General features: G+C 37.6%; 1 protein-coding gene across 1 annotated transcript; it reads left to right on the top strand.

Moving 5' to 3' along the window:
• The first annotated feature begins 799 nt into the window (after positions 1-799).
• On the top strand, positions 800-10,327 carry LOC132609487 (lysine-specific demethylase JMJ26-like). The gene is made up of 14 exons (XM_060323492.1): positions 800-1,219; positions 2,789-2,888; positions 2,977-3,118; positions 3,418-3,481; positions 3,544-4,261; positions 5,102-5,431; positions 5,578-5,964; positions 6,694-6,766; positions 6,871-6,956; positions 7,220-7,339; positions 7,810-7,871; positions 8,866-8,929; positions 9,013-9,189; positions 9,267-10,327. The coding sequence occupies exons 1-14, from the start codon at positions 924-926 to the stop codon at positions 9,972-9,974; spliced, it is 3,327 nt and encodes a 1,108-aa protein (XP_060179475.1). The 5' UTR covers positions 800-923; the 3' UTR covers positions 9,975-10,327.
• Positions 10,328-26,398: the final 16,071 nt, after the last annotated feature.

Below are 26,398 nucleotides of genomic sequence, written 5' to 3'. Positions count from 1 at the left end.
CCCTGATTCTTTCTCCCACTTAATTTTTTTTTCCTACGCAGAAATAGATCCTATTAATCAATTGGTGATATTTTTCATGTTTCTCAATTATGATGTTTACTAATTCACTGACTATAGACTCCATTATTCAATTGGTAATCATATATTTCTGAAAGAGGGTAAACAAATTCCCTTCGTTTTCTTTATCCACATAGCAGGGTTGAAAATCCCTCTGTCAAAATTTGAAAGATATCTATAGCCATGATTTTTGGGTGTTGCAAAAAAATTTACACCAAAAATTGCTTTGGCGCAAAGAGGGAGAAAAGAATGAGTAAACTGATAAGGAGCAAAGATGTTTTACTGTGTAGGAAAATTAAAATAGGAAGAGAGAAAATATAACAATATATTTATGTTTAAGTTTTTAATTATGTAAATCGTGATTAGGGCCTTATTTTAATCAATTAAATTTTAGCTATTAATTCTAACTCATGCCATGTATCCCTAATCTAACGTAAAACTTGAGGAAAATGGAGAGGAGCCCACTTTATTTATTTTGGAATGGAGTAAGAAATAAAATTAGTATGGACGATTAATATATCCTGGCCAATCAAATATGGTCTTGCACGTTTCATGTGACGCATATTGGAATTCAAATGAACCTATAAATTAATCAAATTATAAAACGTGACAGACGATCAGAATATATGCATAGTAACTTTGAAAATTATGAAAAAGAGGTTTCATTACGATTGTCACACTGTGACACAAGCGTGCTTAAGAAGATTAAAATTTGTACCTCGTAGCATGCAACTTTATTGTAAAAGCCCGCGCAAAAGACGCTTAGTCTTTCACTCTACTTTGCATTGGGATTTGGGAGTAACAAATAAAGAGAATAGAAGTGAAAAGAAGCTCAGAAGTTTCTTAGACAAGAAGGGGAAAACAAAATGAAAAACAAGCAAAGAAAAAGAGAGGATATGATCCCAGTTGTGATCATAGAGAGCAGCAGTAGTGAGGAAGAAGACGATAATGATGTTGATTATATTGGTGATAGCAGTGATGAAGATAGTTGTGGTAAGTCGAAGAAGAGGAAGAAAATGTGTAACCAAACTAGAGGTGGAGAAAGTAGCAGGAAAAGGGAATCCAAAATGTGTCATCAGTGTCAGAGGAATGACAAAGGCAGAGTGGTGTGTTGTTCCAAATGTAAAGTTAAAAGATATTGCCTTCCTTGCATCACTCGATGGTAAGTAAGCATTTTCTCTAGTTGACCCCATTTATCTTGAGATGAGACACTTTTTGATGATTAAGCCGATTTCAGGAGGGAATAGAATATTTGACTATCATAGATTTCTTGATGAAATTCTGAGATGATCTTTTGCATAAATGGCAATGGGGCATGGCAGGTCAATGACTAGTTAAGCTCCCGTTTGGCCATAAGTTTTTTTCAGTAACAGTGTTTGGTTATAAAAAGTGTCCAGTTTTTGACCATTTTTTGAAGATGAATTTTTCAAGTTTTAGAAAGTGGTTTAGACTAGTTTTTGAAGTTTTCTCAACTTCTTTTAAAATAAAATGCATGTCCAAACAAAATTATAACTTCCAAATATCATTTTTCATCTCATCTTCAAAAACACTTTTTTTTTTCAAGTTTCAACCAAATCTATGTCCAAACACTAGCTTAATGGGCCAGCGCAAAAAAATATTCAGGTCATGTCCGCGCAGTAGCCTTTGTACTCGCAGCCAAGTGTTGTACCTCCCTTTTGAAAAGAGCAGCTTACACACATTGGAATTAATTACCAAATCTATGGTTGTGTGCTATGATGGGTAGCTGGTGATCTCAAAGAAGTTGCTTTTCTTGTTTGAATAGTTTTTCAATGTTTAAGAGTGGTAGGTGTGTTATCAATGATTTTCATTTGCTTGTAAAGTGTATGCAAAGAATGAGGACTTTGCAGCACAGATGCAAACACACAGAGGTAGAGATGTAAAACTAATATCTGCAAATAATGTTTTGGAGATCTTTTTTTTTGTGCTCATAATTTTTTCCTTTCGATATGTTAAGTGATCTAAATGGTACTTTGAAGATAGCTGCTTTTTGTCTTTGTACGTGGCCTATGCCAAATCAGTTCTTAAAGTTGATGTGGAAGTAACACTTGGAAAAAGTTTTCACCTGAAGCTATGTGTTACCATGCTGATTTACGTTGTGAGCTAATAAGAATTGAGCTGTCTAATTTTATCGTTTTAGCTAATTTGAGTATAAAACATTTCTGAAGCATTGGTTGCTTATTTTCTAAGCTATTCTCTTTATAAGTACTCATTTTCAGTTTTTTCTAAGATATTCCTGGTACCATATGGTTATATTGTGTTAATTGTGCATGTAAAATCTGTAATCTGGTTAGAGATGAAAAAATAGTGCTTTTCTAGAGGTGGTAAAGGGGCTCAACAAACTCCAGTTTTCTCTTGTACACAAGTAACTTTGAGATTTGAGATGTGCAACTTCTTGGATAGTAAATTAGGTTTTGCTTTCTCCTGCCTCATAATTTGTTTTTGCACTTGTTTGTACAGAACAGCCACCCAGTTACGCCATTTTTTGACATGTTCAAAAGATGTGAAGGGTTTATGTAGCGTCTTGCTTTGATGAATTAGCATATTTATATGATCAATTTCAATCAAAGGTCTAGTTTAAATCTGTTAATAATTTTCCTTCACTCAGCATTTTTAGCTTAGATACCTGTTTATGTAAGACCTCCTTCTATCATGTTAATTGTTACATGTATAAAATATATATAATTTGTTTTTCTATTTGTCCTCTATGCAGGTACCCTGGGATGTCAGAGGAGGACTTTCTAGAAGCTTGCCCTGTATGTCGTAATATTTGCAACTGCATAGCATGCTTGCGGTTAGATGGGTTAGCTAAAGTAGGATTCTTTCAATTCTTCTGTTTGTCTAATGCTCTAAAAACATTTAGTTATCGCAAATTGAGTGGTGCCCTTGTTTGCAATACAGCATTTGATGTATGTTGAAGTGAAGTTCAGTGATGAAGAAAAACTCGAGTACACTAAGCACATTGTACAAGCACTTTTGCCTGCTTTGGAACAATTTAATACAGAACAAATGATTGAAAAGCAGATTGAATATCAGATTCAAGGTATTAAATCTCTCTATTTTATGGTAAGATAGATTTATAATAAAGGGGTTGTGTCATTTAATAGGTTGTCATATACTGTTGGTAATACAAAATGTTGATGTGAGTAACTCAATGTGATTTGGCATATGCTGGCAGCATTTGGTGAAGACAAAAATCTCTAAGTTGAATTGTTTTCACTTTCACTTTTTTAGATAAAAAGGCTGGTCATATGTGCATTTTATTCAATGACAAGAAAAAGATTGATTCATTGAGTAACATTAGATTGATTCATTGAGTACCATTTTTCTTTCTTTGGGCAGCATTGCCAGATTCAAAGGCTTATATACAAAAAGCAAAATACAAGAAGGATGAGCGCATTTATTGGTGAGCATTCACATTTACCTTGGACTGCAATTCTGAATACTGAATGTCACCGTCATTTGCAGCAACTATTGCAGTGCTTTTATTGTTGATTTTCACCGGAGTTGTTCTAGCTGTTCCTATGAACTTTGCCTTACTTGTTGCAAAGAGTTAAGGAATGGCAACCTGCAAGCAGATGCATCCGAAGTGAGGATGCAATATATTGACAATGGACCAGGTTATTTGCATGGTAAAGGTTGTAGCATAACTTCTTCAGCTAAGAATGGAACTGCTGAAGTTAAAATAAGGGATCAAACAAAGGTGGTAATGGCATCTAAATGGAAACCCAAGGAAAATGGTACCATTCCTTGCCCACCCAAAGATATGGGAGGCTGTACTAAAGGAACCTTAAATTTGAGACGTATATTTTCTGAGAATTGGATATCACAACTGTTACTGAAAGCTAAAGAAATAGCAGAAAAATGTAAATTGAAGGAAATGCATAATGATTCAGAACTGCACTACTCCTGTTCAAAATCTAAGGGTGCAAATGGTGGCAAGCTACGCAAGGCAGCTACTCGAGAAAATTCAGATGATAACTATGTATTCTGTCCAGCAGCTGTGGATACTCGGCGTGCAAATTTCAGGCATTTTCGGCTCCATATGCTTAAGGGTGAACCAGTTGTTGTAACTAACGTTCTTGATAATGCATTGGGATTGAGCTGGGAACCTATGGTAATGTGGCGTGCTTGCCGACAAACCAAGAAGGTTTCTGATGTCTTAAATTGCTTAAATTGGTGTAAGGTTTGTCCAGTCTTCTATTCTTGAACTGTGAAACATAAAACACAATCCTGCATAATATAGCTTTAAATTTTCAACTTGATGAGACTAGAAGTCATGATTGGGATCTATTGAGTTGTGCCATTGTCTCTTTTTTGTTATTTGGTAACTATTATTTGATCTAATTCAGAACTTGATCTCATTGTTATATCCGTCAGCTTTATGACTTGTTCATTACATCATTTGAGAATCAAGTTCCCAAATCAGTGAATTATTATTAGAAACTGGATTAAGAATGTTTTATTCCCAAGAGGACAAACGTTTATTTCCAAAACTCAAACTAGATGCGACTGAATTTCCACTTCAATATACATTCAGGATGAATTTGTGGTTTAAAAGAAACACGTGAACAAGCAGGGTTACTTATTCCGCAGATTAATGTGATGATTTTTTACATAACTTTGCATGGTGGGTTACTCCTGCTTCTTGACAGGTTGCTTTCCATTATGTTTGTTTTAGCTCAAGTGCAGTGTCTCATTTACAAACTCTAAATGAAAGTATGTAATTAAGAAATTAACTATCTGCATTGTGTAAACATGAAAAAATAAGGGCAGCCCCGTGCTCAAAGAATCCCGAATTAGCAGGGTAGGGGGAAGGGCCACACCCCACGGGGTTTGATGTAGACAGCCTAACCTAATGCAAGAATTAGTGGCTGCTTCCACGGCTCGAACCCGTGACCTATAGGTCACATGGAGACAACTTTACCGTTGGAGACAACTTTTTGTGTAAACATGCTTTGTCAAAATTAGAATAATTGAGGTGTAGGTTCTGTTACATTATATTTTCCATGTTCTTACCATGCAGTTGGAAATGAACATACACCAGTTTTTCAAAGGATACATGGAGGGTCGCTTGGACAGTTATGGGTGGCCTCAACTCTTAAAGTTGAATGACTGGCCGCCATCAGGTCTATTTGATGAGCGGCTGCCGCGTCATGGTGCCGAATTTTCTAGTTGTTTACCTTTTATGGAATATACACATCCTCAATATGGCTATCTCAATCTCGCTCTAAGACTTCCTGATAACTGTTCGAAGCCAGATTTGGGGCCTAAGGCATACATTGCTTATGGTTTTCCTGAGGAGCTTGGACGTGGAGACTCAGTCACCAAACTACACTATGCTGTGACTGATACGGTATGTTTGGCTCCTTCAAATATTAACATGCACTCTGATCTTTTGGGTGCATTTCGGATGAAGTTACGGAAGAGAAACTTACAGAACAGCCATATCCAAGTTCCTGCTCAAGGTCTTATTTTTCTTTTAAATTATGTATGTTTTAGGTCAACGTGTTGATGCACACTCAAGCAGTGGTCCCAACAGTTGAACAACTCTCGGCCATAGAGAACTTGAAACAGATTCACAAAGTGCAGGATCAAAGGGAATTTGGAGCTGATGCTAGCAGGATGCATGAGAGTAAAGCTGAGAATAAGAAGTATAGCCAGCAAAGTGTAAAAGTTGAGTGTGAAACAAATAAAGAGGGAGAAGAATATCAATACAGAGAAGATAGTATTTCTGTTTTTGGGCAGGATATATCTGCAGGATATGAAGAAGCAGACGGTGGTGCTCTATGGGATGTCTTTAGGAGGCATGATGTTCCTAAATTGGAGGAATATCTCAGGAAGCACTTTAGGGAATTTAGGCACACATATGGCTCACCATTGCCGCAGGTAAATATAAGTGGGAAACTTTCATTTTTATGGTTGATAAGGAGTGGGCAACTTTCATTTTCTTCTCCATTTTGAAATTTCTAGAGTAATTTTATTTATCCATGTACTGCCTCCCCCATGAATATTAGTGCATGTTGTCATTTGATGTTGCTTTCTCTCGGCTTGTCACAGCTCCATAGGACGAGTTAACTTTTGAGTCTCTATTTATTATAATCATCTTTTACTTGAAAAAGGCAGTTAAAGTTAAAGCTCGACCTCTAGACTCATCACTAAAGATTTTTGAGACCTTTTCGTTTAGCTTTCTCATGAAAATGCTAATTCGTGACTCGGGTTTGACTAGCAATCAACCATTTATTAGTATAGTGAACCATTAACTGAGTGTCTGATATGTTGCTATGCGGTGATGGCCTGATATTTTTCGTCTTTGTGATTTTTATTGTAACTGCTATAATGGTATGATGTTAGATATTGGTAATTCTCATAATAGTCACTTTGATTCTTAGTGTGAAGACATGTAATGTACGTTATAGTACTCCGGCTTTGTTGAATAGATGTTAGCTATGCTATGGTTTCTTATCGTTTATAGTTCAGAAATTACATCTCTTAGCTGGCCAAAGTTGCAATGGAAATTTGATACTGCAGTAAACTCCAATATATTTCACCTAATATCCTCATTGATTAATCCGAAAACATATTGATTAAACTCCAATATTTTTTTTTCCATTACAGGTTGTTCATCCCATTCTTGATGAAACTTTCTACTTGAGCGCTGAGCATAAAAGGAGGCTAAAGGAAGAATATGGTCATCTTATTCTCTTATTCATTGACATTTCGTTGCATGTCTCATGCAAAAGGCAGTTTCAGAGACTGCATTTGTATTCACTATGCTTTCAATTCCTTGTGCAGGCATTGAACCATGGACTTTTGTTCAAAAATTAGGTGAAGCTGTTTTTGTTCCTGCTGGATGCCCTCAACAAGTCAGAAATTTAAAGGTATGCAGTTCATCTCTCTATCCCATGTCATCCTATCATCCTTTGTCTAGCAAATTTGTGTAGTATTAAGGAAGTCCAGTAGCACATAGAACCAACATTTTCTTTTCTTTTCCAGAAACGTCTGCTTTTAAATCCCTGTCATAGTCTTTAATATTGCTTTAGCTGATATGATTTACAATGGTATGATCTTAGCTTAGTGAACCATAAGTCTGGTACTTTTATAAGCTCAGATCGATGACTTCTGATGTGTTCATCTTTTACAGTCCTGTATCAACGTCGCTGTTGATTTTGTATCTCCTGAAAATGTGAACGAGTGCATCCGTTTGACCGAGGAGTTTCGCAAGCTTCCCAGAAATCATGATGCTAGGGTAGATAAGTTGGAGGTATATGGATCCTTATATCTTCTTTTTTCTCCTTTATTTCTTTTTTTTTTTTTGGGGGGGGGGGGGGGGGGGGGGGGGTTGGATAAGAAGTGCTCTTGACATCTTCTGCTCCTCTTAAGCATCCGTCACTAGAAAAGTTTCTTGCTTTTGGATATTGTGTTATTTTCCTCAAACACATGATCAAGAGAATTTAATAAATGCGGATTTTAACCATAAGCATCTAAAGAGTACCACCTAGTCGAAAAGTTTATGGAAAAGTAAAATTGTAGTGCCTGGAAGTATAATCGTCTTGTGTCACATGTTCTTGTTTCATTGTTGATGACGTTTTTCCGGACCTTGTGTTTATTCGTTGGTTTATTTATGATTTTTATTATTTTGTTTATGTTTCGGCATTGAAATATAACAGTAATCTCGCCGAAAACAGTATTTGCATGTGTAAAGATTACTTAAATCTGCCTGTGCCGCTTCAGGTAAAGAAAATAATTGTTCATGCGATGAGCCAAGCAGTGGATCAATTAGAGAAGACGCTATTGTAAGAATGTTGTTCCTTTTCTTCGCAATGCTTATCTATAGTATTCTGTCATGACTTTTTTACTTTCATCAACTCTTATCTGACCTTTTTTATCATGTTTTCTCTTGAGCCGAGGGTCTTTCGGAAACAGCCTCTCTACCTCCCAAGGTAGAGGTAAGGCCTGCGTACACTCTCCCCTCCCCAGACTCCACTTGTGGGAATACACTGGGTATGTTGTTGTTGTTGTTGTAAGATTGTTGCTCCTTTTTTCACAAAGTTATGCCCTTATTTGTTTAAATATGAAACTTAAATATTCCACTAAAAGATGATCTTATATAATCTCTTTTTCTCCCATCTCATAAAGGTTTCCTGCGCCCTGCGTAAATCTTTTGAGTTTAAGTCTTATTCTGGATATGCTTAAAGCATAATTTCATTTACACTATTGTCAACCATGGAGCTTTTATCAAATGGTGTTCTCATTCTGGACATGCTTCTATCTTATGTCGAAACACATATCACATAACCATTTAAAAACAAGGTAAAAGATGCTAGTTGTGTTGTTGCAGCATAACGCATTTGAGGGGAAAAAACAGTTGGGAACTCTCCTCTGTGATTTCAAAAGATAAACACCTAGAACCTCTGTCCCAATTTTCGTTGCGCACTTTCCTTTTTAGTCTGTCCCGAAAAGAATGACACCTTTCTATAGTTAAAGATAATTTCCTGAAAAGAATGACACTTTTCTATAGTTAAAGATAATTTAACTTTAAAATTTCTATTCTACTCTTAATGACTTATTTGACACCGCGAGTTTCAAAAGTCTTCTTCTTTATTAAACTCCGTATCCTGTCAAACAAGGCCATATAAAATGGGATGGAGGGAGTATTATTTGTTGCTCCAAGGAAACCCCAGTTGTGATGCCATTGCTTCTAGTGCTCTTCAGAATGCTAAGTACACTTGTTTATGCACACTTCACATTTTTTTCTTTTTTTTCTTTTCCTTCTTTGGATGCAAGTAGGAACTCTGAAGCAGGCATCGCTACAGGATTATCCTCATCAAGTCCAATCAGCAAAAGTAAAAATGTGAGCCACAGACCCAACAAATTTCATTTCTATGTCGAACTTCATTATTTGGCTTGTTTTTTTTTTCATATCCTCTTTTACAGGCTGTGCCAGGACCAAGTTTGCCAAAATCTCCCTCAATTTCTGAAGATCTATCCAGTAGCAAGACAGCTAAAAGAGAAGAATATGTTGCTCCAAGTGAGGATGAGAAACCAAGAATTGCTGAAGCTAATCTACATTCTCCGCTTCCTGTTCCTGATCATTTGTCGTCAGCAAACAAGGTTTACTCAATTGATTAGTGATAGCTTTTCTGGTTTAGATTACTCAATTTACGTAGAAATATGATTTGTATTGGCAGGATCACGAAAGCACATCAGTTCCTAGTGAAAAATTGAAGCAGTTCATCAATATAGAGGGCGTGGAATCAACTTTCCATACGGTTAAATCATTCTTGAAGTCTATACCAGAGCAGTACTCGAGCCAACAATCAGGACTCCAGAGCAACACTGCTTCAAACCAAACACTAGCAAGGATAGTATTTGAATGCTCAATCAGACTGTCACTGGAGGCTTTGGCTTATGACCCAATGCATGAAAAAGAAATGTATGGTGCAATTGCTGCTTTAAATGAAAATCCCTCATCATTCTTTAGCGACGAACAAACCAAGCAATTGGTAAAACTTAAGTATGAATTCCCTGTCATGGTTAAGAAATGGAGGGACTTGGCACGAGCTGAATCAAGTTACCAGGAATTCTTGACCAGCTTCGAAGAGGATAGGAAAAAACTGGATGATTGGATTAGATCAGAAGCATGGTTGAAGTCGGAGTATGTTAAAAAGGAGCAACAAGCTAGAGAATTGGAAACAGCCCTTCAAACTATAAAGAACCGGCAAAAAGAAATCATGGATGAAAGACAAGAAGCGTCTCTAGCAGCTCAGAAAATCATGTTGTTAGCTCAAGAAAAAGCTGGCAAGGTAGAAAGCACTAAAACTGAATTGGTAACAACAAAGATGCAGATGGATGGCTTGCAAAAAAATTGGTCCAACTTTCAGTCTAAATTCCCCTAGGTGTTACTTTCAGGTCTCTCCTTCTATTGTCACACAAATCACAGTTGTTTAACTTCCTTGGCTTTATGTTTCCTAGGACTAGATGTATTTTGTAACGTGGAGCTTTAGTCCATGTGTACATATAAATTGTAGATGTTGGTGCCAACCAACAGGTGTTGTGGTGGAATGGTAAGTAATCATGCATCCTTAAATAGAGGTTTCGGGGTCGAGCCTTGTCGGTTATGAAGTCGTCTTTGTTAGGGAGGGCTTTACCCCTTGGGACTTCCTGGCGCGAATATAGATTTAATCTAGCCCAAATTTAGTACCTGAGGACAAACTTCATTTTTTTTTGCACGGATGCCCTTCAAAGGCGCTGGACTTTAATTTTTTTTTCCTTTGCTTATAAAAGTGGCCGAAAATATCCGAAGTTTTGGGTTCGAACCCTTCTCACTCAAAAAAAAAAAGAAAATTCACAAGACAAGGCGTTGCGATTAAAAGTCTGCCTTAAGGCAAACGTTTGCCTTGCGTAATTTGCAAGGTAGATTTTCTTTTTACTCTTCTAATAGGCCTAATTTTGCTACGAAACTTTGCCTTGCGAATTGTTTTTTGATTGAGCTGGGGTTCGAACCAAAAACTTCGGGGTAATTTTTGTAAAGAACAAAAATTAAAGACCAACAATTTGAGGGGCAAAAATTAAAGACCACCCCTGAATAAGGGCTGTCACAACCCGAATCATAGCCTGGGCGTAACACGACACTCGGTGCCTTACTGCATGTGGCCGAGTGAATGGCTTGCTGAATCAACATGGGGCATGAACTGATGCAAAATATAATATAAACATGCATGGTGTGAGTAAAACATGGGATTTAATAATCATAAGTTCTGAAAATACTATTATATCATGAATGCGGAAATATTGTGATGTAGCCAACGAGGCTAACTCAACTGAACATTTGAGATGATATAACTGACTAGTCTATGAAACCTTTGAACGTGAGTCTTACTGCTAAACTGTTTACCAGGACCAGGCCCCGGCATACCTTGATTGCACAACCAACATGGACATGAAATATAATTAATGACAAAACCCCGAATGAGATGGGCTCACCAAAAGCTGATACGAGCAATGTCCTAACGAGCAGATCCGATGTCCTATAGATCACTACCTGCATCGTGAAATGTAGGCCCCTATGCAATAAAAGGGGAAGTCAGTACATTTGAATTGTACTGGTATGTAAAACAACTGAATGAAATAAACATGACACATGAAATAATAGAACTGAAACTGTAAGCTGAAGCCTGAACATGAACATGAGCATCATCTGACATGAATAAATCTATAATTTGCGTAAAAACATTTTAAGTACATATGTATCTTAGGGGAGAACCGCAGTATAACCGACAACATGGAATCACTACGTGGGTACGTGGAGTCTGGTACCTGGTCTGACCAGCAGAGCAGCCCCACGGCTTGCCAGGATGTAAGACATAAGCATGACATGAAAGGATCCAATTCAATTGTCTGAAGGTGTCGTCCTAATCTGGGCAGATTGACCCTTACCCTGCGTTGGCATACGTAGTTTCAGGCTTTCTGAGGCTTCTCAGTAAACCTATGCTACTCCCAAAAACATGAACATGGATATAGGTGGCATCCGAGCCCATGGTTTGCATAACATAACTTGTAAGTATGACTTGTAGACATGATTCGTAAACATGGCTTGTAAACATGATTCGTGAGTATAATATAGCATGAATATAAGTATATAGTATAACTTGTAGGAAAACATGTAGATTTTCATGAAAATAAGCATAATAGTACATATCTTGCATGTAAGAACTCATAGAATGCAAAGCATGTGTGTTCATGAATTACGTACGGATTCCTAATAACCAAAATGGAATATCAAGAATACAATAACGAACTATTAATATGAACATGGTATGTCATGGTACATGTAAATTAAGGTCATCATGAATTAGAGTAGAAACCCTAGGTTTGTGGAACTTCATATTTTCATGGATGAACGTAGAGTGGGGAAGAACAATGATGGCCTGCATTGGCATCTGCGCCGCAGATGGCCTTCTGCTCTCGCACATGCTAAAGCGTATCAAAAACAGAATGCTGGAAACTTTGGGGCGGAAATTTTGGCCCAAATGGGTTGGGAAATGCGTCGCAAATGGCCATCTGGGTCACATTTTGCATTCGGCATCGCAGACGCTTGCCCAGCGGACTGTTATGCGACCCTTTAGTAAAACGGCCATAAATTTCTGTACAAATGTCTGTTTGACCTCCATAATATACCGTTGGAAAGATATTTCAAAGATCTAAAACTTTCAGGAAGGAAGTTTTCCTAAATTCATTATATATTTCGCGAATACTAGCTTGAAGTGAGACTCTGTGCAAACTTACTTGAAAACAGGCTCTGTAGGGTAGCTTTTGACTTTATTTTGCCCAAGGACTCTCTTATGACTTGATTAGGTTTCAAACACTCTTTCGACACAACTCATATTGGGTTCATTATACCCCCATCTTACAGTCAAATCTTAGCCCGAATGCACGAGGTGTTACAGGGCAATCGTAAAAATTGCCCGCCAAACTTTGGCTTCATCATTGCGTTTTACTGGAGCACCAAAGTCTTTAGAAGAATGGATTATGCGCCTTTCAGTGATTACAATTTCTTTCAAAATTACATAATAATATTTTCAAAATATTTTTGAGTTTAAAATAAAAATTAGAGGAGGTAATTCAAGTCGCTAAAAACAATGAAATGTTGATGTTATTCAGCAAACTCAATTTTACTTCATAGAAGTCCTTCGATGCCTTATTGAATCACGTACATATTATTGAATTTCACTTTAAAATAGCGCATAAACTTCATCTTTTTAATAATTAATTAGCTTCTAATTTTTCAGTCAAATGAAAACATCACCTATAAATATGTGAATTCATTACACAAGTTTATAACGAAATATATCTCCTTACTAAGACCAGAACAAAAGTAAAAATCAAAAAGAGGTTTAAATGTCTTAATAAGAATTTATCATTTGAATCTGATTACTAGAATTATCGATATCGTTTAGAGATCTTTTGATTGTTGATTAGAGTTATATGTAGATATTAGTGATGCAGATTAATGGTGTATCATTTAGTTCTGCAGAGTGTTATTCATGTTAGTTATTTTATCTTGGACCCTGCATAAAATAATACATAAATTGACTCATAACTTATATATATTTTAGTTATGAGAGATTGTAAACTGGTTACCGAACATCGTACTTTGTATGGTAAATTTTATAAATAGCAACTAAAATCTTACTATCGAATCATTTACTAATTATGTAGGTTTTAATACATGGATAATTAGTTTCCTAATTTGGTTGATGGTTAGAGTTATGCAGGGCTTAGTTACTCATGTACAATTGGTTATCTTAATAATTAAATGAGCAGGGACGATTAACAAATCTCGGCCAATCAGATAATGATCTTGCCACACGTTTCATGGATGCATATTGCAATTCAAATGAACCGATTTTTTTTTTTTTTTTTTGTAAATTGTGTTTTGCAGTGTTAATAAATATCGATTGGGTGGGGTCACCATTCATCAGTTTGTACTTGCATTTTTAGCCTTTAAATTTCACGTACTGCATCGCCTATTCTATATATTTTTTTAAAAACATTTTCTATTTGATTAGCATGGGACACACCGGGACAAAAACCTCTACACCTGAAGCTTTCTAATTATAGTCGACATTGCTTATATTCACGTGTAAACTACACGTCATTGAGACATAAAAATGACGAACGACATTTTGCTAAATAGTTTCGTGCTTTTAATACAATACAAGTGAATTTAAAATTAGGGTTGATTATATTAACATCCCCGTAATATAGCATAGTGTTAGATATAACCCATGTACTGTAAAACTAAGTTGCTTGGACTTGGGTGCCGGTATCCTATACGGATACAGATCGGAGTGTCAGATTCAGTAAAATCTAAATTTTAAGATTCGGGGGTGCAAATCTAGGTATGGATACGGGTGCGGGGATTCAGCTAAGAACATTCAAAATTATAAAAATAGAGTTATAAAGAACACGACCCATTGAATTCTTGGTTTCTCTCTATTTGGCCAGAAACATGAAGCAATGAGTATGAGACAAAAGGGCTATAATATTGAAGGTATGCCATTACCCATGTCTTAAATATGTTTTATCTTTCTTTTTGAGAAATCAAAATCTCAATTTTCCCTTTAATTTTGTCCATGGACTCCGGTCAAAGTATCCGTAGTTGGTTGACCGTATCCTACACATATCCCGCTTCCGCGCCCGTCCCGTGTCGAGACGGGTGTGGCATAAAAAAAGAAGAGTTCGCGCAACTCAGCTATAAAAATCCAACACTGACACCTCCTATGAGGTTTATATGTAACTAAGTATATATATTTATATAATTATTAAACAACAAACTAAAACATGTAAATAGAATGTCTTTACGAAGTTATTTATGAATTTTAATACAGAGTTAAAGAAATTTACCAAAAAACATTATTCATGCCTTTGACCGAAAAACGAATAATTATTTTGAAACATTTATCTTTAGAAACTCATAAATAGAAAACGAACACAAATTACTTAATAAGATATATCAATTATTAGTAATAAGTTTCTTGCACTTTAACTATGTTATTTATTTCGATTTTTATTTAATTATTATATCTTATTTTACTGCTTTAAAATTATCTTATTTGTACTTAGTTATGAAGTTCCGTTTATGTAGAGTTTTTCATTATATAAAAGGTTTAAATATTTTCAGAAAAATAGGGGTAATAAATGTAGGATTTCTATAATATAAGGTGTAAAATTTAAAATATAGAGTATTTATCTGTAACTGAGTCATAATACTTTTTTGTTCTTCGATCGATGTCAAAAAAGTGTTTTAATGTTTCTACTGTAAAACAAACGAGTATTAAATTGAGTCCCTAAATCATAAAACATTTATGGTCATGTTTAGAAGATGTTCGAGCTTCAATAAAATAGTATTCCCTATTCCATAACAAGTATAGTCCTTCCTTTGTTTATTTTTCCTTGTTCATTATACTAGGTTAAATTTTCACTTTTACTTGACCACTTTAGCATATCTAGGAAAAGACAATTTTATTTTTTCTATTTTACCCTTAACATTACATATTCATTCCTCAAATAATTTCCCAACTTCATTGAAACTTTACACTATTAAAATGGATATTATGATAAAATATGCATTTCATTTATTATTTTTTAAGAGATGTGCAAACTTTATTGTGGACAAATAAAAGTGAGCAGATGGAGTATTTAAATTCTGTTGGAAGACACAAACAAGAAAAGTCCTAAATATTGGATTTAATGAAAATAACGTGGAAGGAATTATAGTAATGGTGGATAGTTTTTTTTTTTTTTTTTTTTGGCTAGAAAGACGGAAGATTGTATTAAAGACATAAGGAAACATACATAAACATAATTTACATAGGTACACAAAATCTAGTTTTTTTGCCATCGTAAATATTAGGAAAAAAATAATTAAAATGTCTATCTCTAAATATTAGGAAAGTAATTATCGATTGACAATTCTATCCAGTATGAAATTTATTTTAAAGGGCAAAAAAAGCAAACGACATTTCGCTAAGATACTTCGTGCTTTTAATTAACTAGTCTCTATTGATGTGCTTCACACGTAACGCTTTAAAAACCTATTATTAAAAATTTAATCAGGCGCTAGACATGATTAGAATTAGAATTTCATGCAGACCGATAATCTTTTTTGTAAATTTTGCTTTTACAGTGTCAATAAATATCAATTGAGTGGGTTCACTATTCGTGAGTTTGAACTTGCATTTTTAGCCTTTAAATTCCGCATAATGCATCCCTTATTCTAAAATTAAATATATCGTTTTCAATTGTTTTCAATTGATTAGCATGGCGCTGGGACAAACTTCTACATGTGAAGCATTTGCAAGTATAGCCGACATTGCTCATATTCACATGTAAACTATATGTCGTTGAGACATAAAACAAAATAAGAAAATTATCAAGTTGAATATTTGGTATGACAATTATATTTATGTAACTAAATTTAGGTGTTCAAACGGTATCTAATCACGTACAACTATTAAGTCGACATAAAACAAAATAAGAAAATTATCAAGTTGAGTGTTTTGTATGACAATCATATTTACGTAACTAAATTTAGGTGTTCAAACGGTAGCTAATCATCTTATGTTCAATTATTAAGTCGGTCAAATAGATTCATCGGTCATCAATTTGAGCTTGTATTTTAACTCGTTAATCCCTCGGTCTCAAATTATCGGCTGCATTTTAATTTTACGCGCCTTTAAGAGATATTAATTAAAGAGGCATTTCACTAACTTTACCCTTATTTATGTCTTAGTTATAATTTCTTTCCATTAAATATTTACTCTATTTATGTGTCATCTTCATTAATGAAAAAAATTCTACTAAGGATAAAAGGAGAAAAAATAATTAATTGTGTCTTGAACTTCTGAAACGACAAATAATTTGAGATACCGATTTTTAAAAATTGCAACAAATAATTTGAAACGGAGGGAGTAGTACTAATAGCATGGAGAACACGTGCAACCAGAGAGAAAATTTAAACGTGACAGTACAGACAGTTTTAAATCATCAGATTACATGCATATTTTGACAATCCAGACATATACTTACCCGCCTAGAAACAAACCACTCTGTATCTGACTGTACAACTGTGGGATTTAAGGAGTGTCTGACTAGACGTGAAAGAAGCAGAACAAAGGTATCTCTGAACCTTCTTGGAGTGAAAGAAAATGCAAAGGAACGAAGGAGAGGCTACGATCCCAGTTATGATCATAGAAAGCAGCAGTGAGGAAGATGTTGTAGATCTCGTTGGTGATAGTAGCGATGAAGAGAGTTGTGGTAATTCGAAGAAAAGGAAGAAAACGGGGTTTTCTAGAGCTTGTTTACCCCGAATTTAGGTAATCAATTAAATTTATGAGTGAGGTATAGGATATGTGGTTGAGCTTTAATCTATTTGGTTGAAAAAAGATATATATGGATCTGCTATGAGCAAGTGAATAATAATCGATGGTTTACACTAAATGTATGTATTAAATAATGTATGAGTATTGTTTGATTGAATAAAGCTAAAGTAGAACACACTAAATCCGGACCAATATCAGAGAACGAGAGGGAGAGATTTTATATATTCTACTATTACGATGTTCTAGATCTGAAAAAACCAACCCTGGAAAGTAGGGTAATGCCCCCTATTTATAGTTTTGCCTTGTGGGCCTCATACAACATAAAACCCTTTTGAATAAAGAAAAACCCTAAAAGAATAAGGTTGGGTCGTACGGTCTGACACCCGTACGACAGGCAGTACAATGTGGCAGAACGGTCTTGACGCGTGACAATTATGTAACAGATCACCCAGACCAACGGCCATGAACAACCGGGCCAACGACCACGACCAACCGGTCCAACGGCCTCGATCAACTCGGCTATGGAGAAACCGGGCCAAATTATTTCCTTCGCTTTCTTCGAATCAAGCACTTCTCCGGTCCGAAAGAAAGTCTTCATGCTCATGCTTGTTCCTCTCTTCCCTCGATCTCCGGTCTCACTGGTCTAGCATATGTCCGATTTTTACCGTATACAGATAGTCCCCACACTTTCCGGACCTTAGTTTTATCGGAGTAACGGGAAGTGGATGAATCAAGAAACCGGTGGTTTCATATGCTCGTTATTATCTTTTCATTTTGGCAGGAACAGTTGCATCACGTCCCTCTGTCATCAGCCACATGTCTCATCCCGGATGGTCAACTCTGACAACCGCCATAACGCACGTCGTTTCAAGTCACTTCTCATTAATTGTGGGACACGTGGCATTCCCCGGTTGGCTAGGATCTGAAACCGCCTCGATCCCCATATCTTTATAATGCCTTTCACCTCTTCATTTTTCCATTTTACATCTTCATTTCACTTCACTTCTCTGTTTTATTTATTCACTTCATCACTTCTAATCATCCTCCATCTCATATTTCTTGCTGATTCATTGTTTATATTGCGTGAGAGGAAACCATCTCCACTAACTTCTTTAGCTGTTTTTGTTTTAGAAAGTGCTGCTTCTTTTTCTTCCTACTCTTACCATTTTGAATATTTTCTTGACTGCTCCCTTATTCTATTTTTTAACTTCTTTTTCGAATTTGCCAAATCTCCTTTTCCATAACTTACAAATGTCTGCTAACACCGAAACCACCTCCCATGATGTTCCCTCGGTTTCTTCTCAAGGAACCGAGCCAACTTCTCAACCCAAGGGAAAAATCGCCTTTGAGCCCACTGCTTTGGACATTGTACAGTCCAAACCCAACTATAACAAGGATTTCGAGGTTGAGAAACCTTCTCTGGTTTCCGATAGAGGGTTTGATGTAAGACGGTACCCCTCGTCCATTACTGAGGACAAACTTGATCTAGTCCGGGCTGATTGCGGCTGGTAGGGTTGTTCACAGTTTTGGTTAAAACCAAAACCAAACCGAAAATTTAACCAAACCGAATAAAAAAACCGACATTTGGTTTGGTTTGGTTTGGTTTTAAATTTGAAAAACCGATAATATTTGGTTTGGTTATGGTTATAGTAAAAAATAACCGAATAAATAACCGAACCAAACCGATAATTATATACATAAAATTTATAATTATTTATATGTATAATATTAGCTTTTCATAAATAATTAAAGATATTTTATACCTTTTAATTATTAATTTAATTTTGATCTACTTATTTTTAAGGCCCATGTCTTAAAAGAATATGTCCAAGTCCAACAATCCAAGCCCAACTCTAATAAGTCGTAAGCAACATAAGGGTAAAAAGTAAAAACCCTACTATCTCTTTTCATTTTACATTTCTGATTTCTGTTCCACTTCCAGCCTAAGAACAAGAGAAGCAGAAGCTCACGTTTCTCACAAAGTCACAGTCATAGACTCATAGTGAAGGCTCAAGAGAAACCTCAACTCCTCAAGTACAAGACTGTCAAATTTTGAGAAGGTTTGTAAGAAATTTTTCGAATTTTAAGCTGATTCGAAAAATGTTTCCTTATTTTTTTCGAATGTTTAAGTTGTTTCCTTTTCTGTTTCGAATGTTTAAGTTGTTTCCTTTGCTAGCTACTTGATTTTAACTTAAGTTGTTTCCTTTTCTGTTTCGAATTTTTACCTTTATTTTTTCTTGTCCGAATGGGTCCTAAACTTCTAATATTTTTTAGATGAAAAGGACAGAGGTTGAAGATTTGGAGGTTGAACATTTGGAGGTTCCTAAAGATAGTTCAGTAACACCAACATCTGCTGTAACTCAAGCACAAGGTAATGCTCCTAATACTTCTTCCGTGTGTAAACCTCCTCAAAAGAAGAAAAGAACTACTACTTGTAGTCGAGACCCTAGCCCTGGGGATAATGGTAGAAGAACATCTGAAATTTGGGATCATTACACACAGTTTACTAATAAAATGGAGGAATTGCGGTCAAAACGCAAGTACTGCCCCAAAGACTTGGCTTTCCCTTCTAATTATGGGACCTCTAATCTTTGGGGACATTTTCTTAACAAGTGTGAGAAATACCCTTTTAAGACCATTGATAGGAAGCATACAACACTCAATATTAAACCTATTAAAGGAGGGGGACAATGAGGTTTGGAAAAGGCTGTTTATAATGTTGTCGAAGTTAGAAGGGCCATTGCCGAGTTTGTTATAATAGATGAACAACCGTTTAGAGTCGTTGAGGGGGAAGGCTTTAAGAGGCTAATGGCAGTTGTTTTGCCTAATTTTGAGTTACCTTCTCGCATTACTGTTGCTAGACAATGTTTAAAAATTTATGAAGAAGAGAAACAAAAGCTTAAAAGGCTTGTTAAAGATCAACGTGTTTGTCTTACTAGCGACACATGGACGTCAATCCAAAATTTGACTTATATGGTCATTACTGCTCACTGGATTGATGATCAGTGGAATTTGCAAAAAAAAAATTCTTAACTTTTTTCAAACTCCAAATCATAAGGGTGAGAAAATTGCAAAAGGAATTGAAGCTTGTTTGTTAGATTGGGAGATCGAGAACATATTCACGGTGACACTAGACAATGCATCAGCTAATGATGTTGCAATCAGGTACTTGAAAGGGATAATTAATGATTGGAATGGTGTCATCTTGGGAAATGATTTTTTACACGTTCGGTGTAATGCTCATATCTTGAATTTGATTGTAAAAGAAGGATTGAGTGAACAAAATGAGTCCATTTCTCGGGTAAGGCGTGCTGTGAAATATGTTAAGTCTTCTCCTGCAAGATCTGCTTCCTTTAAGTCATATGTTGAGAAGGTAAAACTAGACACCCATGGCCTTTTGAGTTTGGATGTTGAGACGAGGTGGAACTCTACATACTTGATGTTAAATACAACTGTACAATTTGAAAAAGCCTTTTCGAGAATGTATATTGATAATCATAAGTACTTTAACTATTGTCTTGAATTGAGTGGAACAGCAGTGCATCCATCTTTGGAAGATTGGAAGAATGTGAAAGTCTTTCTCAAGTTTCTTGAGATTTTCTATAAAACCACTTTGAAGTTTTCGAGTACTTTGCATGTTACTTCAAATTGTTTCTTCCATGAGCTTTTTAATCTTTAAAGCATAATTGTCCAGTATTCGAATTGTAGCGATTCAATTTGGACTGATATAGCTAGGAAGATGAAAATTAAGTTTGATAAATATTGGGGTGATTTTGAGGATATGAACATGTTGTTATTTGTTGCCGTTGTGTTGGATCCTCGCTACAAATTGAAGTATGTGAAGTTCCATTTTAACAATTTTTATGATCCTTTGGAGGGAAATGGAAAGTCTACTAAAGTGGTGAACACTTTAACTCGCTTGTATAATCATTATAAGAATTCTATTTCTGGGCCTTCTAGTGAAAATATTGGAGATCAAACTAGTGTGATGAGTCAAATTGGTGCAATGAACAATTCTGATGTGTGGCAATCGCAATGGGAGAAATTTCTTGAAGATGAAAATGATGTTGATAATAAGTCTGATCTTGAAAAGTATTTGATGGATGATCTGGAGAAGATTAAGGATTTCAATATCTTGACTTAGTGGAAATCTTCATCTGAAAGATATCCTATTGTCTCTAGGATTGCAAGATATGTGCTTGCTATTCCTACATCTACTGTTGCCTCGGAATCAGCTTTTAGCACCGGTGGTCGGATACTTGATTGTTATCGAAGTTCTCTATCGACAAAGACAGCTGAAGCACTTGTTTATTGTCAACAATGGTTGCGGTCAACATCTAAAGAATGCAAGCTTGAAGACCTTTTAGAAGAAATTCAAAAACTTGAGATCGCTGAAAAAGGTAATTTTACATAATTAACTATATGGTATTTTAGCTAATTGTTGCCACTTTAATATGTGTTGCTACACTTTAATATTGAGAGCTGGTTACTGGTTTTGAGCCCAAATATATTAATTTGTACGTTGTTTGTTGCTGGAAACTGAGCTGTTGTCGCTGCTAAACTGTGCTGCTGCCACAGTTTCAGCAGTGCTGCTGCCGCTGCTGAACTGTGCTGCTACCACAGTGTCAGCAGTGCTGCTGTCGCTGCTAAACTGTGCAGTTTCAGCTCATTAAAATGGCTATAATATCCATTTTCCTCCATTTGAACATGTTTTATCTCAATATTGAATAATTTAGATTCAAGATTGTAATGAGTTTCCTAAAGGTATAATGGCAACTAAACTTGGTATGATGAGTTTCTTTGAGGAAACAGGTACAGTTGTCCATGTAACTGTTGTTGGTTTTCGGGAAGGTAATATTGTTACTCAGATTAAAACTGAAGCTACTGATGGTTATAATGTTGTACAAGTTAGTTATAGAAGAGTGAGATAGAAAACTTACTAAACCTGAAATGGGACATCTTGAAAAGTCTGGGATTATTCCTTTGAGACATTTGCAAGAGTTTAGACTTCAGGATGTTGATGGGTTTGAGGTTACTCAGAAACTTGATTTTAATGAGGTTACTCAGTCTGGGATTATTCTTTTGAGACATTTGCAAGAGTTTAGACTTAAGTTTTGGGGAAAAGTTGTTGCTATATTTGTTGGCTGAGCTGCTATACCTTTATGTTTTTAGACATTTAATGCCTAATATCGTGATTTCTTTTGCAGATTCTCCGGGCACTGTTTTGAGCATTGATTAGTTTGGAGCTTAAGCTAAGGAAGATGGTCGAAGTACTTTTGATTATATTATGGATTCTTTAGTTAGTTTAGTTTAAATATGTAATTTTTTCATTTTAATGGACAAAGTTGTTTGTATTTTGGAACCTCTGTTTGACTTGTTCTTTTGAATCTAAACTGCGTTGCAAGTTTTGTCCACCTGATTTGCCATCACCATGTCTTTCCCTCAATATGCAGCAAAGTTCGCCCTTGTGGGCCGTGAGGAAAAAAGAGCTTCATCCCGGCTAGTCATAAACCGAAAAACCGAACCAAACCGACAATAACCAAACCCGTGGTTATTATTTTACTTGGTTTGGTTATGGTTTTAGATATTTAAAGACTGACTAAATTGGTTTGGTTATGGTTTTAACCAATAACCAACCCAAACCGAACCATGAACACCCCTAGCGGCTGGGATAACCGTCTGGTACAAATTTTTGCCCTCGAACCTGATGAATCAATCACCGACCATCGGGAGGGATTCTTATACATTTACACCTACCCTTTCACACTCAAGCTCGACCCCCCGATCGACCCGGTTATTCTAGATATGTGCCGGACTTACAATGTAACCCTGGCCCAGATTGGTCCGATTGTATGGAGGACTGTGGCCTGCCTCCGGCTGTTGGCCAATAACTTGAAAAAGGAGTTCACGCTGGCTCACTTCATCCGATTATACTCCCCGGGGTTGTTCCGGGGGGGGGGGTGTAATAAAGCTCGCTAAGCGAAGCCGGAACCCAATCTTTTCGAAGATGGACGAAGATAGACACTGGGGTTGGCTGGAGCGTTACGTCCGGGTAAGGACCGCAGACATTAATCCGGCCAACTACATGCCTTTTCCGGAGAGGTGGAATGATAATCGTAAGTCCCAGTTCTTTTAATAATTGCTTTTGACTGCTTTGTCAAACATTAGTCCTTTCACATTCATTATTTGTCCCCTTCTTTATACCAGCCGTGGCGTGGATACCTCCGGCTGTCCGGAAAATCAATGAATGGGTTAGTGCTCTTCTTAGTCAGCACACCCACAAAGCACGGACATGGGGACTCCTGTCGGTATTCACTGCATTTTCTACCTTTCCCTTTTGTAACATCTTCGGCACTTAGGTTTACCCAAGGGCTCGGTGAACCCAAGATCGGAGCCAGCGGTCGAACCCGCTGCGTCGGCACCCGAGTTCGATTCAGCGGGTACATCCCGTATCATTGCTGCCGCTAACAAGAGAAAAAAGCCCTCTGACAAAGGGCAGAAACCGAAGAAGAGGGCGAGGAGCATCGTTCGGACTCTAAGAGATGAAACAGAGCCTGAGTTCCTCATTCGGAGGATCGGTGTGATCCCTCCCGTTGCTTCTATTCCGGAGGAGGGTACCACCATTTCATCACTTCCTTCAACCGAGGAAGGACCGTCAGCTCCGGCCTTGCACACAGGTGGGGAAGAAGTTCATTACCCGGCTCCTCTAAGGTCGATTGAATTTGTCGATATTTCAGGTGATGGTTCATCCGAGGAAACCCCCCTGCAAAGGACCAGAAGGTCCGGGCGTGCACCCGAGACCGATCTGAGAGCTGAGCCGGTCCCCGAGACCGAAGTTCCAGTGGATGTGGGCCCACTGCCCGGCTATGAGACTGCAGCAACTTTCGAGATCCCTGCCCCTACCGAGGCTGCTGAGGCCGGCCCGAGTTCTCCTACTCCAGCTTCAAGGTCGGATAATTTTGATGACATGTTCTCGGATACTTCTCCTGCTACCGGGGAAGCTGCCGGTTTTGGACATCTCCCAATCCCTCGAGTCACGAGGGCGGCTAGCCAGACCACCGAGACTGGAGCTAGGGATAGCCTGGTGTGTATCTTCCCGACCCCAAGTATGGAACCTAGGAGGACCAAATCGGCCGTAATCACCGTCCCCGAGGACTGTATCTTTTTGTGTCATCCGGTGGGAGTAGCAAGCTACCTGAGGCCGCTCGTCTAGGACTCGGACAAACGGAAGATGAATGGAGTCCCCTGGCAGTGTCTCATTAACAAGGGCATGCATGTGGGCAATCGCGTAAGTTTATCAGCCATCCTTGCATAATTCATTGAGAATTTTAGTTTCTCGTTTATCCGAGTTTTAACTTGTTTCTTTTGCAGAGTCTGGTGCTTGTTAACGAAGCCTTCGTCCGCGTTCAGCAAGAATTTGATGATCTCAAGGGCCAGCTGGATGCTCAAGGTCGAGAAACGAAGAAGTTCCAGCACCTTTTGCGGGTGAAGGAGGATGAATTGAACCGAGCAGTTACTCTTTCCAACCTTCAACCCGAGATCGACGCGGCGCAGGCCGAAAACCTTCGATTAAAGAATGAGTTGGCTGAGATGGTCGAGAAGAACCGACTTTTTGAAGCGGACAAGGTCGGCCTTAGCCAGGACAACGCTCGTTTTTCCTCAAGGCTTGGTGAGCTTGAAGCCACTATCGCTCAACTCCGGGAGGAGCTTGACTCGGTCAAGTCCGATGCCGTGAGCATGGCCGAAAGGCATCGGCTGCTTGAATCTTAGAGTGCCAAGTACAAGGAGCGGATGAGGGTGTTTGAGCGAAAAGCAGAGGACAGGGCCCGGATATGTGATGAGCTGAAAACCGAACTCGAGGAGACGGCCGAAGATAATGACCTTCTCAAGGCCGAGCTCGAGTTGGCCAATCAAATCCAAAGGGTCTTCGATGAAGAGCGGGATGAACTGGTGGCAAAGCTAGCCCAGGCTGAGGCCGATTTGGAAAAAACCCTTAGGAGTGTGGAGGCTGCCGAGGCTCATACTACGATTGCGGTGGAGTATGAACGGTGGAAGTCTCGGAGGGTCACCCTTGAGCAAGCCGGGCATGGCTTTGCGGATCATCCGGCCCTGATACTCGAAGATAAAAGGGTCGAGTAAGAAGCTAAGAGAGCCCTCGATATTGATTCCGAAGATTCCGAGCGGATAGTGTCTGAACACTCCGGATCCAGCCATACCGGATAGACCAGGGCCTGTATTTAGCCTTTGTTTTATTTTTTGCCTTTTTAGCTTGATTTTTGTTTTTCGACTTCGTAGGGGTCTCCGGTGTAAAAACCTTATATAAATGGAACATGCATTTTTCCTAATTTTCTTTATTTCTTTTGCTTTAATGCTTATGACTTTTGCCCCAATTGTCGGTCCGTTTTAAGGACAAGCAGAGACTCGGAGTCATTATTTTGGACTGTGACTAAGTATTGGCTTTTCTCTTCGTCTGGTACATTTTGTCCGGGAATTTGACCGAGTGGTTTGCCCGTGGGACTTATCTAATGCTTTGTGAATTCAGACGTCTCCGAATCACGTTAGGCATTTTTAGGCCGGTATTTTTTGACTATTTACTTGTCATAGATTAGGTTCGGACACCTGAATCCCAGCCTTAGAAAATTTTGATGTAGTGGTCCCCATTCGAGGGAGTTTAAAGATTTTGGCTCGGTTCATTGTGACCTTGTTGCCTTTGTCAAATTTCTACCGTAGTGCCCGGAATAGGGTATATGAATGAAGAAATGTCAAAATACGGCGATAATCACCGGGGTAGGGTGTTTTAACAAGAAGACATCTGAAATACAGTAATCCGAACTTTCAATAATCTTTGTATTGCAAGTATTTGTGCATACATGATATGAGAATTTTTTCCGCTTCCTTCTGCTTTTGCCGCAGCAAATACTAAATGGACACGATTCATTCTGATCGTTTGGTCCTTACATCGAGTAAATATTGAGTGGACACGATTCATTCTGATCGTTTGGTCCTTACATCGAAACCTAATATAGAAGGTCCGATATTGATTTGTTGAGCTCCTCCGTTTTCCACTAACCGGGGTAAACCTCGATGTGGGTACAATAGTCCCCTAGTGCTTATCCGAGCTGCAAGATCGGGTAAGCGCTATTAAGTCCCCACTCGTAGGGTGTGACCTCAAGTTTCCGGGCGTTTGTCCTTGTCTTTGTCAAGTAACACGTTGTACTTGTTACCTCATTAAAAACCTTGTCGGAAAACCCATTTTGGGACAAAATTGTACTAAGGAAAAGAGTGCAACACGCGTTTTCAGACCTAGATCCTAACTTTATCCGGTATTTGACTTCCTGCAAAAAAGAAAAAGGTTAATAGATAAACACGAGGTGTCCATACCTCAGCAGTAGTATCTCTTCAAATGAGCCACATTCCAGTTATTGCGCAACCGTTGC

The sequence above is a fragment of the Lycium barbarum genome, chromosome 9, assembly GCF_019175385.1.
Source record: "Lycium barbarum isolate Lr01 chromosome 9, ASM1917538v2, whole genome shotgun sequence".
Taxonomy (NCBI): Eukaryota; Viridiplantae; Streptophyta; class Magnoliopsida; order Solanales; family Solanaceae; genus Lycium; species Lycium barbarum.
The sequence above is the reverse complement of the archived record's forward strand: the minus strand, read 5'-3'. Positions and strand labels throughout refer to the sequence as shown.

What these genes read in the sequence shown, in the direction of transcription:
- LOC132609487 (XM_060323492.1), top strand. Translation starts at nt 924, where the DNA reads ATGAAAAACAAGCAAAGAAAAAGAGAGGATATGATCCCAGTTGTGATC. An exon ending in AAGGATGAGCGCATTTATTG is followed by an intron (nt 3,482 to 3,543) that starts GTGAGCATTCAC and finishes CGTCATTTGCAG; the next exon opens with CAACTATTGCAGTGCTTTTA. An exon ending in CAATCAGCAAAAGTAAAAAT is followed by an intron (nt 8,930 to 9,012) that starts GTGAGCCACAGA and finishes CCTCTTTTACAG; the next exon opens with GCTGTGCCAGGACCAAGTTT.